Source organism: Lutjanus erythropterus, chromosome 9, assembly GCF_056507025.1.
Source record: "Lutjanus erythropterus isolate fLutEry1 chromosome 9, fLutEry1.hap2, whole genome shotgun sequence".
NCBI lineage: Eukaryota > Metazoa > Chordata > Actinopteri > Lutjaniformes > Lutjanidae > Lutjanus > Lutjanus erythropterus.
Window position 1 is genome coordinate 32,547,315 of NC_139325.1, and position 14,175 is coordinate 32,561,489.

Sequence of the window (14,175 nt, forward strand, 5' to 3'; positions counted from 1 at the left end):
TAAAAAGAAGTAAGTGGACAATAGCTTTAAGACTTAAAGCTTTAACCTAGAAACCATTTATTATTATTTAGAATCAGTCACAGTTTGGATAAATCCAACAGCTCAGTATTAATAGGTTTGGACTGAAAAGCATGATTTGAACACCAGGCTAGCAAAGTCAAAAGTTCAGTTTTAATTGTAGATCATTCGGCAGAAATGATGGCTTGAACAGTTAAACTGAAAGCAAAGAACAGTCTGATGTAGAATCAGTGGGCTGGTATATAAAAGATGTGCAGGTGGTCGCAGGATCAGGCTAGACTTTATTTAAAAAAATCATAATACCAGAACCAATACAGGACCTTTAAAGTGATACTGATACCAACAGTGTACTTCATTTGATACCTTTTTTTCTTACTTCATTTGATACCCACTATTGGTTGTTGGCAAGAGTTGATTGAAAATGTGCAACTAGACATCAGTTTCACATGACAGTAAAACCTTTGACTCATACACACCTCACCTCGCGTGATATTATAGACAACTAATGAACAAACGGCTCTTCACTTACCTGACATGCACACACAACGTTCTCTCTGTATGTTGAGCATCTGATGGAAAGTCCAGTTCCACTTTTAACAAACAGGTAGCAGAAGAGGAAGTGAAACAACAAACTCTATCACACTATCAATACATCACACATTCAACACCATAAAATGCATCTTTAAAGGGGAACCAAACACACCAATTAAAGAACAGCACGCAAATATCATTTTAGTCTCTGAATTAAAGTAGTCACATCCTCTTCTTGTTGGCCTTCTCATATTGGTAGCTTAGACAAAATTCAACAACCTTGACCTTTGCCCTCTATCAACATATTCTATTAGTCTGACTTTAAGAATAGCCTTCATATTATTACCAGCCAGACATTTCTCCCTTTCATTATCACATATTAATATACGACTGACTTTAGATTAACCAACTTACATTTTACATTAGACAATAATAATATAATGTCATATGGACATTTTGTGAAGTCTCTGTAATATGAATTTTTAATGAAAGGTTGAGGTTGCTTAATAGAAATCAAATTAATTTGCAGATTAGATTAAAAAAAACATAAGTGGTGCAAGAATTTAAAGGTGCTGTGTGCAACATTCACTAGAGGTTACAGCAACCAAAACAAATGTGTGCGTCATTTGTTCAGTCAAATAAAAAAAAGAAAGAAAGAAAGCAGCATCTGAACATCAGAGTCAGGATGCACCCGAATCCAAATACATTATTTGTGAAAGCGTCTATGATGCAGTGGAAACAGATATTTCTTCTATCTGAAGTTGCTCACAATTATTCAGAAACAGCAGAGTTAAAAATGATTGCATGTACCTAAATCATTCACTGATATAATGGAAAACATTTTTAATATCCCCCAGCTGACGTGGAGGTGTTGGTGGGCTTCAGTTCATAAAACTTATTTATTAAACTTAATTTAGAGAAAGAGAGAGAGAGTGAGAGAGATGAAAAGTGCAATATGAGAATGTGGAAACATATTTCCAAATTATTTATATGCCAATATTAAATCATCTTGATTCTTTGTAGGCAAAGTTGCATTGTCAGTGACTATTATTAAATAAACATTTAACAAGTCATTTTTTTCTTATACAGTTATTTAGCCCAGAATTCCAAATCACAATTTACCTCAAGGTGCCTCCTCAAATTTGACATGTCTAAATTAGACTAACTAAAAGCATCTTGTTGATGGCAAGCAGATTTTGCATTGCATTCTGATGATGTGTAGGTAAAACAGTCTCTATATTTCGATGCCAAAAAGTCTTCCTGGCTGTGTCTCCTCTTGTTCAGTCCAGTTTCCCAAAACTCGGGTCAAACTCACACACACTCTCAGATAAACAGATAAACTTGAATAACATCACACACAGAGGAAGAGTGACTTCATTCTCTGCTCAAGATGTAATTACTCCACTATGTCTTTATATTCCAAAGTTTTTTGCTGAATGTTGTGTATTGCACCTTTAAATAGTTTACTGTTTGAATTTTGAGTAGCATCTGATTGCATGACCACATTTAAAGAATGTTTTATTTCTAACTTTTAGATTCAACAACAAGTCTCCACCACATTCTGATAATAGAGGTTAGTATTTATCTGATCTTACTTCATCTTACACTTATAACAAGATAATAAAGAATGAGACAAAATATGTCACAATTATACAAACTGAACTTGTGAGTAATCTATTTTAACACAAGTATTTTTTTTTTTGCTTAGAAGTAGAAGAACATGTGTATGAGAACACTTAAATGAAGAATCAATAAAATCAACAGTTTTGCTTTTCAGGTAAGTTTTGAACTCATTATTATGATGTAGAGAAAAGGGATAAATGTCTTTTGAAGAGAGAATCACTATCTCTTTTTTCTGTAGGTATAATTAACTGTTTGTTAGGATTGCTGTAGGCCAAGAATTACTGACCATGCAGTCTAGCACACAGTTAATCAAAACAACAAGTCTTTGCTTTAATCAGTTGTTTTCTCTTCTGCAGATGATCAGAAAATGCACTTAAACACACAAAATCTTCACCTGTCCAAGACAAGAAGAGACAACAATGTTTTTAGAGTTGATATTATTTCTCTTCTGTCTTTAGGTTACACTGTAAAACTTAACAGTAAAAAGTACCAATGAATCTGAAAGTGTGAAGTGAAACGTGAAAAGTTAAAGCTCCATTAATTGACTTTTTGGCCAGTTGGAGGAAGAAGAGCTTCACAAAAACATGACAGATGTAGCAGCCATATTATCACTTTATTCATTTTTATGACCAGTGTGTTATCAAATAATTTCCTATTTGTTCATCCAGTACAGAGCAACAGTTGTATTTCTGGACAGTTAAATGCAAATCAAATATTCACTTTTATCATGTAGTGTATACAGTGAGTTTATTGGAGCTGTTTCTGAAAATGTCTGCTGGAGACAGAGTTTATGAGAGTTTATTTGAAGTTTTACACTCTGTGCACTTTTACATTTAAACTAATCAATACCCTACTTAACTAAGGGATGAGTGTGTTTGCATTAAATTTTGACATGTGATAACTGAAGCAATGAAATTACTATTTAATATTTTATGTTTTGTGAAGTGTTGTTTTGTATTAATATTGCTTTTTGTCTGCATTTCTACTATGTATATTTAATGTTTGCTTTTCTTATTCTGTTCTCCTGTTGTGTCCAACTTCAATATTATAAATGGAAAATTATTTGGTTGAACAGTTACATCAAAATACAATATTGCACCTCAAAAGAGAAATATGCTCTAAGCTGTGTGGTTCTAACAGCAACTGAATGGGTTAACAGTTACTCTTGACTGATTATATTTCATGTTTTTCCATTTACTTGCAAAAAACAATAAAATAAAACAATAAATAAATATTAATGGCTAAATTAATTCGTGTCTCCAGAGTTTACTCTTCATTGAAGCCTTGAGGACAAGTGGAAACTCATCATCATATTTTAAAAGTCCTCCTTATGAATGCGGTCCTGACAGCTGTAATTATTTGGCTCTTGCCCAGATTTATGAAAAAAAAAGTCCAAATACTGTGTTGCAAAATGCCTGAATGATGAAATAAATCCTTTGAATCTGCGCGTTGGACCAGACGGTCCCACAAATTTAAAAAGTTTATATTGTGTAATTGACTGTATGAGTTTGTACAAGAATCAGTTTGCACAATCTCGGGTCATGACTCAGTAGGTGTATGAATTTTGGTAATGAAAGTTAAAAGGGTGTGTGGCTTATTTCAACAAATTACAATCCAAGCTTAAACAATTAAAACAAAACAGCCATATGTCCTACAGAGATTTTTTTTTTTTAGCACATTCACTGAAATGTGAATGTAACATTTCCCTCACCACAGCTTATTGTAAAATCACAAGTCCATCACTCCATACTTTTGAAATTTGAAAAAACCCACGGTTTAATTAAATCTGTCTCTGCTTTCTGCCTGTGAGGTTCTTCCTGACTCAGCAGCCAGTGGGCGGAGTCAGAGAGGACATCAGAAAAGTATTTGCACCTGGTTAATTTAGGCCTCTGCTCATTATGAACTTGATATTGCAGCAAAGGCAAGTTTACTGTGTGAGACTAAAATACAAGTGAACAAAAGAGCAATCATGAAATAAATGAGCTCTAAAACTAAACTGGCAAATATACTTACAAACCAGAAACCACCCAGCATGCACCCTTGAATTTGAAGCCTCCCACCTCCAAGATATCTTGATTGGCCACTTCAAATCGATGATGTCAGAAATTAGCAGAACTCATCTTTTGGTAGTGAAATGCATTTCTAAGATGGCAGGTGGAACTTTCTCAGTTATGTCTTTGCAGAAAGTGTTTTTTTGGCTTCATGTGTCACCAAACAACTGTCTGTCTGCTCTAATTCTCCTCATACATTCATGATGTAGGAGAGTCAGACCATACCAGCATTTTTCTTTTATTTTGATTCATTTGATGAGCAACTTTTTTAATTTGTAACAAGATACTGATGTATTTGTGCCCATCACTGAACAATATAAAATCAGTTGGTTGGTACACGACTTTGTCACTCACACCACAGTGATCTGTGTTGAAAAATCCAATTAATTGTAAAAATGATTCGATCTTGCCATCAGAAACTTGAGGAATCAAAGTTTGACTGATCAAATATCATCTGGTCACGTCACGACAAAATACAGAGCAAACAAATTGTAATGTCACTTTGAATAAACCTCTGAATGTTAATGTCAAACTGTGACAGTCACTGATATTTGGATGTAAGGAAAAAAAAACTCACTTCATCAAGCACTTAACTAAAAGTGCTCCATGTGTATGTCCTTAATTATTAACTAACTGGATCTTGGTTATCATTTTATAGACCCTTCAGAGGTTTGATGATTGAAAACGCCCTATTCCACAGAACTTCCTTGTTCTACCTTCATATATTGAAATTAGTCCACATTACAGTGATCTTATCAAAGGTAAGGTGAAGGAGTGTGATCCCTCTTCTCTCTTACTTGATGATACTGCAGATGAAATGGAAACAGCTGTGATACACTTCATCATCCTGGGACTCATCTCAGGTGAGTTCTTACCACTTCATACAGCAGATAAAAGCAAGTATGTGTTCATTTATTTATCAAAATATAATCACACATGGTGCTTAACAGTGTCAGATTATATTCACTAAATGTTACTGCAAATCTGTAGTTCAGTTCTGTTTTTCACATGAGACGATCAGTGTTGTTCACACTTAAAGAATTAACTCAAAGTTCACAGAGATTAAAATGAACTAGTTCATGTTCTTTTCTTCAGTTCGTCTTCAGAACGTTCTCCTACCAGAGACACTGCAGTCTACAATGCTATATGAAATGATGCACAAATATTGTGCATCATTTTGTATATTGTCTTTTTTTTTTTTTTGCAAATGTAAAATTAGTTTAAAGTCGATTCAAATAATTAAAATCTTATATTAATAGCCTAAAAACTTTAATAACGTTATTCATTACTACAGCAGTAATGTGAGTATTTTTTGGTGTGATTTTATTTGAGACACAGTTGGCAAATATGACTTAGTTTTAAAATTTTATTCACTTATTTTTGTTTAAATTGCACCCAGCTTGGTAACACTCTGACTTTTATTATTATGGTTTTGTCCTTATTGGTGAAAATTAGTACATTGTCCCTGGTCTCCACTATCTCAAAGTAATAAGAAACCTTCTGAAAATAATGACTTAGTATTTCAAAAATAATGACTTAATATTTCACAATACTGACGTAGAATGGTTTCATTTTGAGAAAGTTTCTCATTATTTTGAGATACTTGAAATTGAGATTCTGAGACATTATTTCAACAAAATTTTGTGGTTTTGTGTTTTTTATATATGTAATCAAGACAAGACAAACACAATTCTGTGCTTTACATAGGTAAAGAAACACATTAGAATGACGTTTAAAATCGATTTAGACATCAGTCATCAAAGAAATGAGTTTAAAAAATTAACTAGTAAAAACACTAGTAAATAAAAAAAAACCTGAATCATAATTTATCATTTAACTGAACAGTAAATTAACTCAAAGTGAATTCTTCTCTCTATTAGAATTAGTCCCCCTGTTGTTGTGATGAACTTCAGCTGGTGAGCAGATTGACAGTCAGTTTAGTTTTACTCAGTAGTTTTATGTGATTGTGGTTGTGATTAAGGATATTGTCCCAGTGTTTTATTTTGCACTGTGTTTAAATGATGAGCTGTATGTCTCCTCCAGGTTTAACCAAAGGAGCTGGTGTGTTGCCAGACGGTCCTCTGAATGCAGCTGTGGGAGAGACGGTGATGTTCACCACAGCACTGACTCCATCAGAAAACCAAATTAGATCAGTGGGCTGGTTATTTGATGGTAGAAATATAATCACTTTTAGTGGTAGGAACAATACTGGACCAGAGTATGAAGACAGGATCACCCTCTTCATGTCTACTGGATCTCTGGAGCTCAGGAATGTGGCTCTTAATGACAGTGGAGGATACAGTGTTAGTGTTGTACCATTTGGAGGAGTTCTGACGACTGGAAGCATCACGCTGAATGTTTATGGTGAGCAAATGTTTCACATGTTGCATCTGTTTCAATGCTGGAATTTGTTCATTTGTCATCACAGGGGATCATAGGTGGTTTTGTTGAACCATCATGTATCGTCTTTGAACTGAGACAGGAGTTAGAACCACCCTTTTCATACTTTGGTCATGTGATGACAACTGAACTATCTCCATGACGACTAATGACTACTGAAATATCTGAGATGAGGTTTAAAGTTTTGAAAGAAGCAAGAAAGTAAGTGTAAACATTTTTCTGACAATTCCTGTCACTGTTATGATAAACATGTATTCATTACCAGCCACTGCAGTGTTTTCTTCTGTTGTATGTTTGTTATGTTTTAGCGACTATAAAACCATTTTGTTCTTCACACACAGAGCCAGTCTCTAATAATAGCATAATAACAACTGCCAGCAGTACAGACTTAGTGGAGTTCAACAGCTCTGTCCGTCTGTCCTGCTCCTCCTCTGGATCTCCTGTCTCTTTCCTCTGGATGAACAGCAGCTCTGAGGTTACAGCCAGTGACAGAGTTCAGCTCACTGATGGAGGCGCCAATCTCACAATAATTAATGTGACCCGCTATGACCAGGGACCATTCAGGTGTCACGTGTCCAATCCTGTCAGTAGCGGCACCAGTGATCCAATATACCTCTCTATCAGCTGTGAGTTACTAACCTGCATGATCAGTACTTTATCTGAAAACATTTGGATGCAAACATCAGAGTTTAAATTATTGTCACAGCTTACCAAGAAGTTTTTGTTTGTTTGGGGTTTTTTCATTCCCCAATGAGTTGTACAAAATATTACAATCATAATTTTCAGCCTAATACCTTCCAGGATAATATCACTGTAATCTACAGCATTAAATCATTATACAGTCAATGTCATTTAGGAAGTGTTTAATGCAGGACTCTTCTGTTAGATCCTACAGAAGGTTCTTTTTTCTGTTTAATAATGCAGCTGTGCAAACTAATCAAGCTGCATGTAATTCTCTTTTTATTTTTTATGCAAGTAAAATTACATTTAGGTGATATTTGTAATCTTCTCCTCTACATTCAGATGGCCCAGAAAATACAAGTTTGACAATATCTCCATCACAACAATACTTTGTGGAAGGGTCAAACATCACCCTGTCCTGCTCAGCTGACTCCAGACCTGCTGCCCTCTTTAACTGGTTTCTGAATGGAGTCCTGCTGCCTGATACTGGACCAGAACTGAGACTGATGAACATTAACATGGATCAGAGTGGAAACTACAGCTGTCAGGCCTTTAACCAGAAAACTCTGAGATATGAAACATCTCAGCTTTCAGCTTTATCTGTACTGAGTAAGTTTGAGTAAAACTTTCTTTATAAGTAGAGATAAAACAGATTTTATTTAGGCATATATTTTCTATAGTAGCAAATAAAATATTCTTATAAAAAAAGGTGTACAAAACATTTAAGGAACAAAAAGAATACAAACGTATGTTCGCACTCAAGATAATTCAGCAATTTCTGCTCATACAGAGACAACTGATGTGTTTCAGAATGAAAATCATTTGAGGTCATAACAAATCATTTTCTGGTGTGTTGTGTAGCACAGTTTCCTTGTGAGGCAGCTGGATTTGTGAGACCAGGAGATCAAGCAAAAGTCTATTTTTGAATATTTATGACTGTTATCATTAGTGTCATTCAGTCCAGTCAGTTATGTCATTCTTACTGTAAAGCTGACATTGTTTGAAATGTCTTTATCATGACAACTTGACATTATTAATACCAATTTTAACTTTCGGTTTTAAAATTACATTATTCTATTATTGACTATTATGAGTGAGTCATGAATAATTTCCTTAAACAAAATCATAACAATTGAGCCATAAATGATTTAAATAATGAATTTTTCAAATCATCTGAACTGCAACAATTCTTGATAACAGTGGAGAATACAGAGTTAGCAGAACAACTGAGAAACCACAGAAAACACAAAGTTTGTTGTAGTGTGGATACCAACATATAAAAGTTAATGAGTAACTTAACACCTGGGAAATAAAAGTTATATACGTGTTTTACTGTTCTTACTGTGACTAAAGTACATTTTGCTGTGAACCTCATCCACATCACATGCTGGTTCTCCTCTCCTCTTATCTAAACTGTGGACATGTTGACCTCCATCTATACACTGACTATGGATAAATATCTAATACAGCTCAAATCCAGACTTTCTTTTTAAATAATCCCTTTTAATGTGCTTCCAATACAAGTGATGGGTGACAAAATCCACTGTCCTCATTCTGAAAACATTAAAGGTTGTGGAAGAAAACAACAGTTATTCATAAATTATATGTTACATATTATAATATAACATCTTTGCAGAAAAACAAGTTAAATTGTACCCAAAGTAATTATATTTAGCTGAATTTAATCAAAATTAGCAAAGGGTGACTATAGTTGTCAGTGTTTTGCTCTGTCAGTTTTATACAAATTTATTACCAGTTCTTGATACCATCTACATGCTGACACTTAATTGCACTGGTTAGTGTGGTAGTTACTTGCAGGATTTTCAGTTCTGTGTTTCGTTTGTGTGTCCCTTGTATGTTGCATTGTCTCATAAATGTCTAAAATCTTCATCACATCCTGAGGAAAGAGCCATAAATCTCAATCATGCTGTCATTAACATGGGATTTATTCCCAGCCTCTACCAAACAATGTTTCATCTGTTAGATGAAAAACAAAACAAACAAAAACAAAAAAAAAAGTAAAACCATGTAACTCATTGTTGTTTTCACCCACAGAGTCAGTCTCTAATATAATAGCAACCACCAGCAGCACAGACTTAGTGGAGTTCAGCTCTGTCCGTCTGTCCTGCTCCTCCTCTGGATCTTCTCTCTCTTACATCTGGATGAACAGCAGCTCTGAGGTTACAGCCAGTGACAGAGTTCAGCTCACTGATGGAGGCTCCACTCTCACAATAATTAATGTGACCCGCTATGACCAGAGACCATTCAGGTGTCACGTGTCCAATCCCCTCAGTAACGGCACCAGTGATCCAGTAAACCTCTCTATCAGCTGTGAGTTACTAACCTGCATGATCAGCACTTTATCTGAAAACATCTGGATGCAAACATCAGTTTAAATTATTGTCACAGCTTACCAAGAAGTTTTTCTTTGTTTGGGTTTTTTTCATTCCCCCATGAGTTGTACAAAATATTATAATCACATTTTTCAACCTAATACCTTCCAGGATAATATCACTGTAATCTACAGCATTAAATCATTATACAGTCAGTGTCATTTAGGAAGTGTTTAATGCAGGACTCTTCTGTTAGATCCTACAGAAGGTTCTTTTTTTCTGTTTAATAATGCAGCCGTGCAAACTAATCAAGCTGCATGTAATTCTCTTTTTATTTTTTATGCAAGTAAAATTACATTTTGGTGATATTTGTAATCTTCTCCTCTACATTCAGATGGCCCAGAAAATACAAATTTGACAATATCTCCATCACAGCAATACTTTTGGGAAGGGTCAGACATCATCCTGTCCTGCTCAGCTGACTCCAGACCTGCTGCCCTCTTTAACTGGTTTCTGAATGGAGACAAGCTGCCTGATACTGGACCAGAACTGAGACTGATGAACATTAACATGGATCAGAGTGGAAACTACAGCTGTCAGGCCTTTAACCAGAAAACTCTGAGATATGAAACATCTCAGCCTTCAGCTTTATCTGTACTGAGTAAGTTTGAGTAAAACTTTCTTTATAAGTGGAGATAAAACAGATTTTATTAAGGCATTTATCTTCTATAGTAGCAAATACAATGTTTTTTATTAAAAAAAGGTGTAGTAAACATTTGTGGAACAAAAATAATACATACATATGTTTGCACTCAAGATAATTCAGCAATTTCTGCTCATACAGAGACAACTGATAGGTGTCAGATTGAAAGAATTTGAGGTCATAACAAATCATCATCAGCATGTGAACTCTTTCATCTGGTTTCAAAGTTGAAATTAGATTTAGAATATTGCTACAACTTATCTGTGCTGCAGTGGTGGATTCAGTCTGTCTGTGGGGCAGGAGGGAATAAAAAGAGCACCAGCACGCCAAAAGTCATGATGCATTTATGGTGGAACAGTTCCAATCCTTTGTTTAGATTAAAATTGTTTGATTATCTGACTTAAAGCAACTTCAACACCTCTGTAATAAAAACACAGGGAACTATTAACTATCAAACCTACAGCGAATCAATTGTTATTTCAGCCATTATTAGATGCAAATATGGTTATACTGTATGTTTATGTCTGTGTATGGTTTTATGACAAACCTTCAGATGTGATTTTCTTGCTGTGCTGAAGCTTTACTTTTTAAACCTAAAGTTCCTCTGAGAGAAAGCTCAGACTCTCCACAGTATTATGGCAGTTAAACCTAAAATGTTATAAAGTTAATTTAGCAAATCCAAGTCAAGTATCAAGTCCTTTATTTCACACCTGAAATCCAACTCTGCTGTCTGTTGTGTAGTGCTTAGTTAGGATTTAAGTAAAGCTCTAAATACTCTAGAGCTTGGTTCATTATTGTGCTGGTTAATGTTTCAGCTGTTATCTGATGAAACCTTTAAAAAAAAAATTCCATTTGGTTCACAGCACAGGTGCTGCAACAACTGTCAAATTGGTCATTAGAATACAATATGATGCACCTCCAGTATTTCTCCAATGCTGCCTTTGGCCACTAAAATTTAATCATCTAATCCTTAAATCCAAGTCAAATTTGCACCAAGTTTGAAAAAACTGTCTCCAAGTGTTGTTGAGCTTTGTCCTTCACGAGAACGTGACAGACATGTGGACAAAGTGACTTTGAAATTTGACCTTTGACCACCAACATCTAATCAATTCATCCTTGAGTCCAAGAGGTGGTTTTGTGCCAAGTGTGAATAAATTCCCTCAATCAGTTCTTGATAAATTGCATTCACAAGAATGGGATGGCTTGAAAACATGCTGTGGCCACAGCTGAAGAATTCTGAATCACAGAATACAGTCAGTGCACAAAAAATAGACCTTTTTGACCACAGACAATATGTTTTGTCATGGCAGGAACAAGGTGTTTATATTCATACTGAAAGGTGAATTCTTTGTTTCATTTCATAGCCCCTGAAGGGAACGAACCTGGAGATCTTTCAGCTGGTGCCATTGCTGGAATAGTTATTGCATGTTTAATAGTTCTTTCGGCAGGAGCTGCTGGAGGGTACTATATTTATAAAAAAAAGTAAGTGAAAAATAGTCTTCATGTTTTACCAGCCGGACATTTTTCCCTTCTTATCCTCTATCAGTAGGTGATTAACTTAATACTCAGCATACTCTAATATAAGTGGTGCAAGACTTTAAATACTTGAAGTTTTTGTACTGTATTATTACTGCATTAACTTAGTAAACAGTCTTATATTGAAATTTAGAAATTTCCTGTATAATATTTTTTTTTATAAAATACTTGCCAAACATCACCCAAACATAACAGAGTTTACTGTTTGAATTTTCAGTAGCAAATTGCAAGACCACATTTGAACAATTCTTTATTTCTAATTCTGTTTAGAATCAGCAGCAAAGCTCCACCACATCCTGGTAATAAAGGTTAGTATTTATCTGATCCTACTTTATCTTATTCAGCTATCATAGACACACATATATAATAGCATAGACAGAATTAAGAAATGTACATGTGAATAATTGGATCTTGACTCTTTTTTTTTTGCCTAGGACTTGAAGAACATGTGTATGAGAACCCGTCACTATATGACAAGTCACTATAAATTCGATGAGCTTCTTCCCCTTTAAAGGTGAGTCTTGAACTATTTATTCTAATTCAGTGAAAAGGCATAAATATATTTTTAAGGGAGAAGCACAAAGAGATTGCTGTGGAAATTATTTCACTTTTATTTGAAAAGACTCTGAAGGATCAATGTTTATTGACTCATTATGCATTTGATCAAAACAGAAACTTCTCCTTATCTGTGTTCCACTTCTTGTCCAGCAGATGTAGCCTGATATCAGACTGAACTGTCTCCTCGTTACACTTCATCAGTGCAGCAGTCCAGAAGCTCTGGACCCCAGGCTTCAGCAGATGATCAGAAAATGAGGCAGTGCTACTTAATGTGTGCTTCCAGCTGCACTGATTGACGTTTTGGAAGACGACAGACAGCCGCCCCTTCATATTATTACCTTTTGCAGAGAATTTAATGAGATTCATCAAATTAAAATCTCTTTTTTGTAAATATCATACAAAATATTTATATTTTCCATATCATTTGGGTCTAAAATTAAACATATTGGTCAAATACTGGCAACTGTGGAATTGAGACCGTTTTATAGTATTTAGCTGTATATATCTTATTTGGTTGAACTGATACTTTTGATTTTTTTTCTTCATTTCCTTGTAACAAACAACATGTTAATAGCTGAATGAAGTTCTGTCTGGAGTTTGAGGAAAAGTGAAAACTAATCATCAGACATAACATTTGGTACAGAGTACCATCATCAGGTACTAATTAGAAATGTTAATGTTGGCAGGCCTGGTTACAGTTGAGGTGGCATTGCAGTAGGTGTTTCACCATCTGTTTCCTGGTGAGGATCTCTTCTAGTCAGTGTATGAATTCTTGAGTTATGGCCAAAATTGTGTAAAGTGAGGTTACTGTGATCTTGATCTTTGACCTTTGACCACTAAAATCTGATCACTTCACCCTTCAAGCTGAAGTAAACATTTCTGTGTCATAAAAAAAAGGTTTCAATGTTTTTCAAAAATTGTGAATTGCAGAGGTCTTTCAGCACACAGTCATGAATGTGCACAAAAAATATTAGGCTGATTGGATCAGCAGTATTCGAGTTTAGCTGTGGACAAGCTCCAGGTCTGTTGATCATGCATGCATGAACACACACACCCACATGCAAGAAATTACATAATCCCCACCAACAATGTTTGTATCTTGCCATGAGAAACCTGAGGGGGTGAAGGCTTGAATTACACAGCAGAAAATACCAACGATCAAATTTCATGTTGTCACCTCATTACAAAATGCAGAGCAAATCCATTGTAAGGTTACTCTGAATAAATCTCCAAATGTTCATGTCAAATTCTGATAGTCTTGGCTGTTTATGAATTATGAAAAAACTTTCTCAAGAAATCCTTCAAATATTTTTAAATGTTCCTCCATGTGTAAATGGTCAATGATCAATGAGTTGAATGTTGTTGATAATTATGGGGATCTTTCAGAGGTTTTGATGATCGGAAAGTCCCCAGTGTACAGCAGGCTACTTCCTTGTACTGCCTTTATATCCCGAAATCAGCGCACATTATGCTGGAATTCGCAAAGGTAAAGTGAAGGAGCGAGATCCGTCTTCTCTGTTGGATGATTCTGCAGATGAAATGGAAACAGCTGTGATACACTTCATCATCCTGGGAATCATCTCAGGTGAGATACATAAAATTAAAGATAAAAGCAAGTGTGTATTAATTAATTTTCATTAATTACTGGTGTTTAACGGCATCGGATTTACATCCTCTCCCTTTTTTGCTTTGGAGGTTCAAAATGTTGCAGATGAATGGTTCAGTTTTTTGTTGCTTTCTG

General features: G+C 35.0%; 2 protein-coding genes across 2 annotated transcripts in view; both read left to right on the forward strand.

Annotated features, from left to right (window-relative positions):
* Positions 1–12,777, forward strand: part of LOC146321878 (cell adhesion molecule CEACAM5-like) — a 35,408-nt gene extending 22,631 nt beyond the window's left edge. The window contains exons 8-15 of the mRNA XM_084727175.1: positions 6,965–7,249; positions 7,647–7,913; positions 9,360–9,635; positions 10,032–10,298; positions 11,705–11,822; positions 12,147–12,184; positions 12,311–12,390; positions 12,588–12,777. Of these exons, the coding sequence (XP_084583301.1) occupies positions 6,965–7,249; positions 7,647–7,913; positions 9,360–9,635; positions 10,032–10,298; positions 11,705–11,822; positions 12,147–12,184; positions 12,311–12,363 (1,304 nt within the window). The 3' untranslated portion in view covers positions 12,364–12,390; positions 12,588–12,777. The remainder of the gene's footprint in view (positions 1–6,964; positions 7,250–7,646; positions 7,914–9,359; positions 9,636–10,031; positions 10,299–11,704; positions 11,823–12,146; positions 12,185–12,310; positions 12,391–12,587) is intronic.
* A 1,196-nt stretch (positions 12,778–13,973) lies between these two features.
* Positions 13,974–14,175, forward strand: part of LOC146321879 (cell adhesion molecule CEACAM5-like) — a 31,983-nt gene continuing 31,781 nt past the window's right edge. The window contains exon 1 of the mRNA XM_084725868.1: positions 13,974–14,019. Coding sequence (XP_084581994.1) covers positions 13,974–14,019 — 46 coding nt within the window. The remainder of the gene's footprint in view (positions 14,020–14,175) is intronic.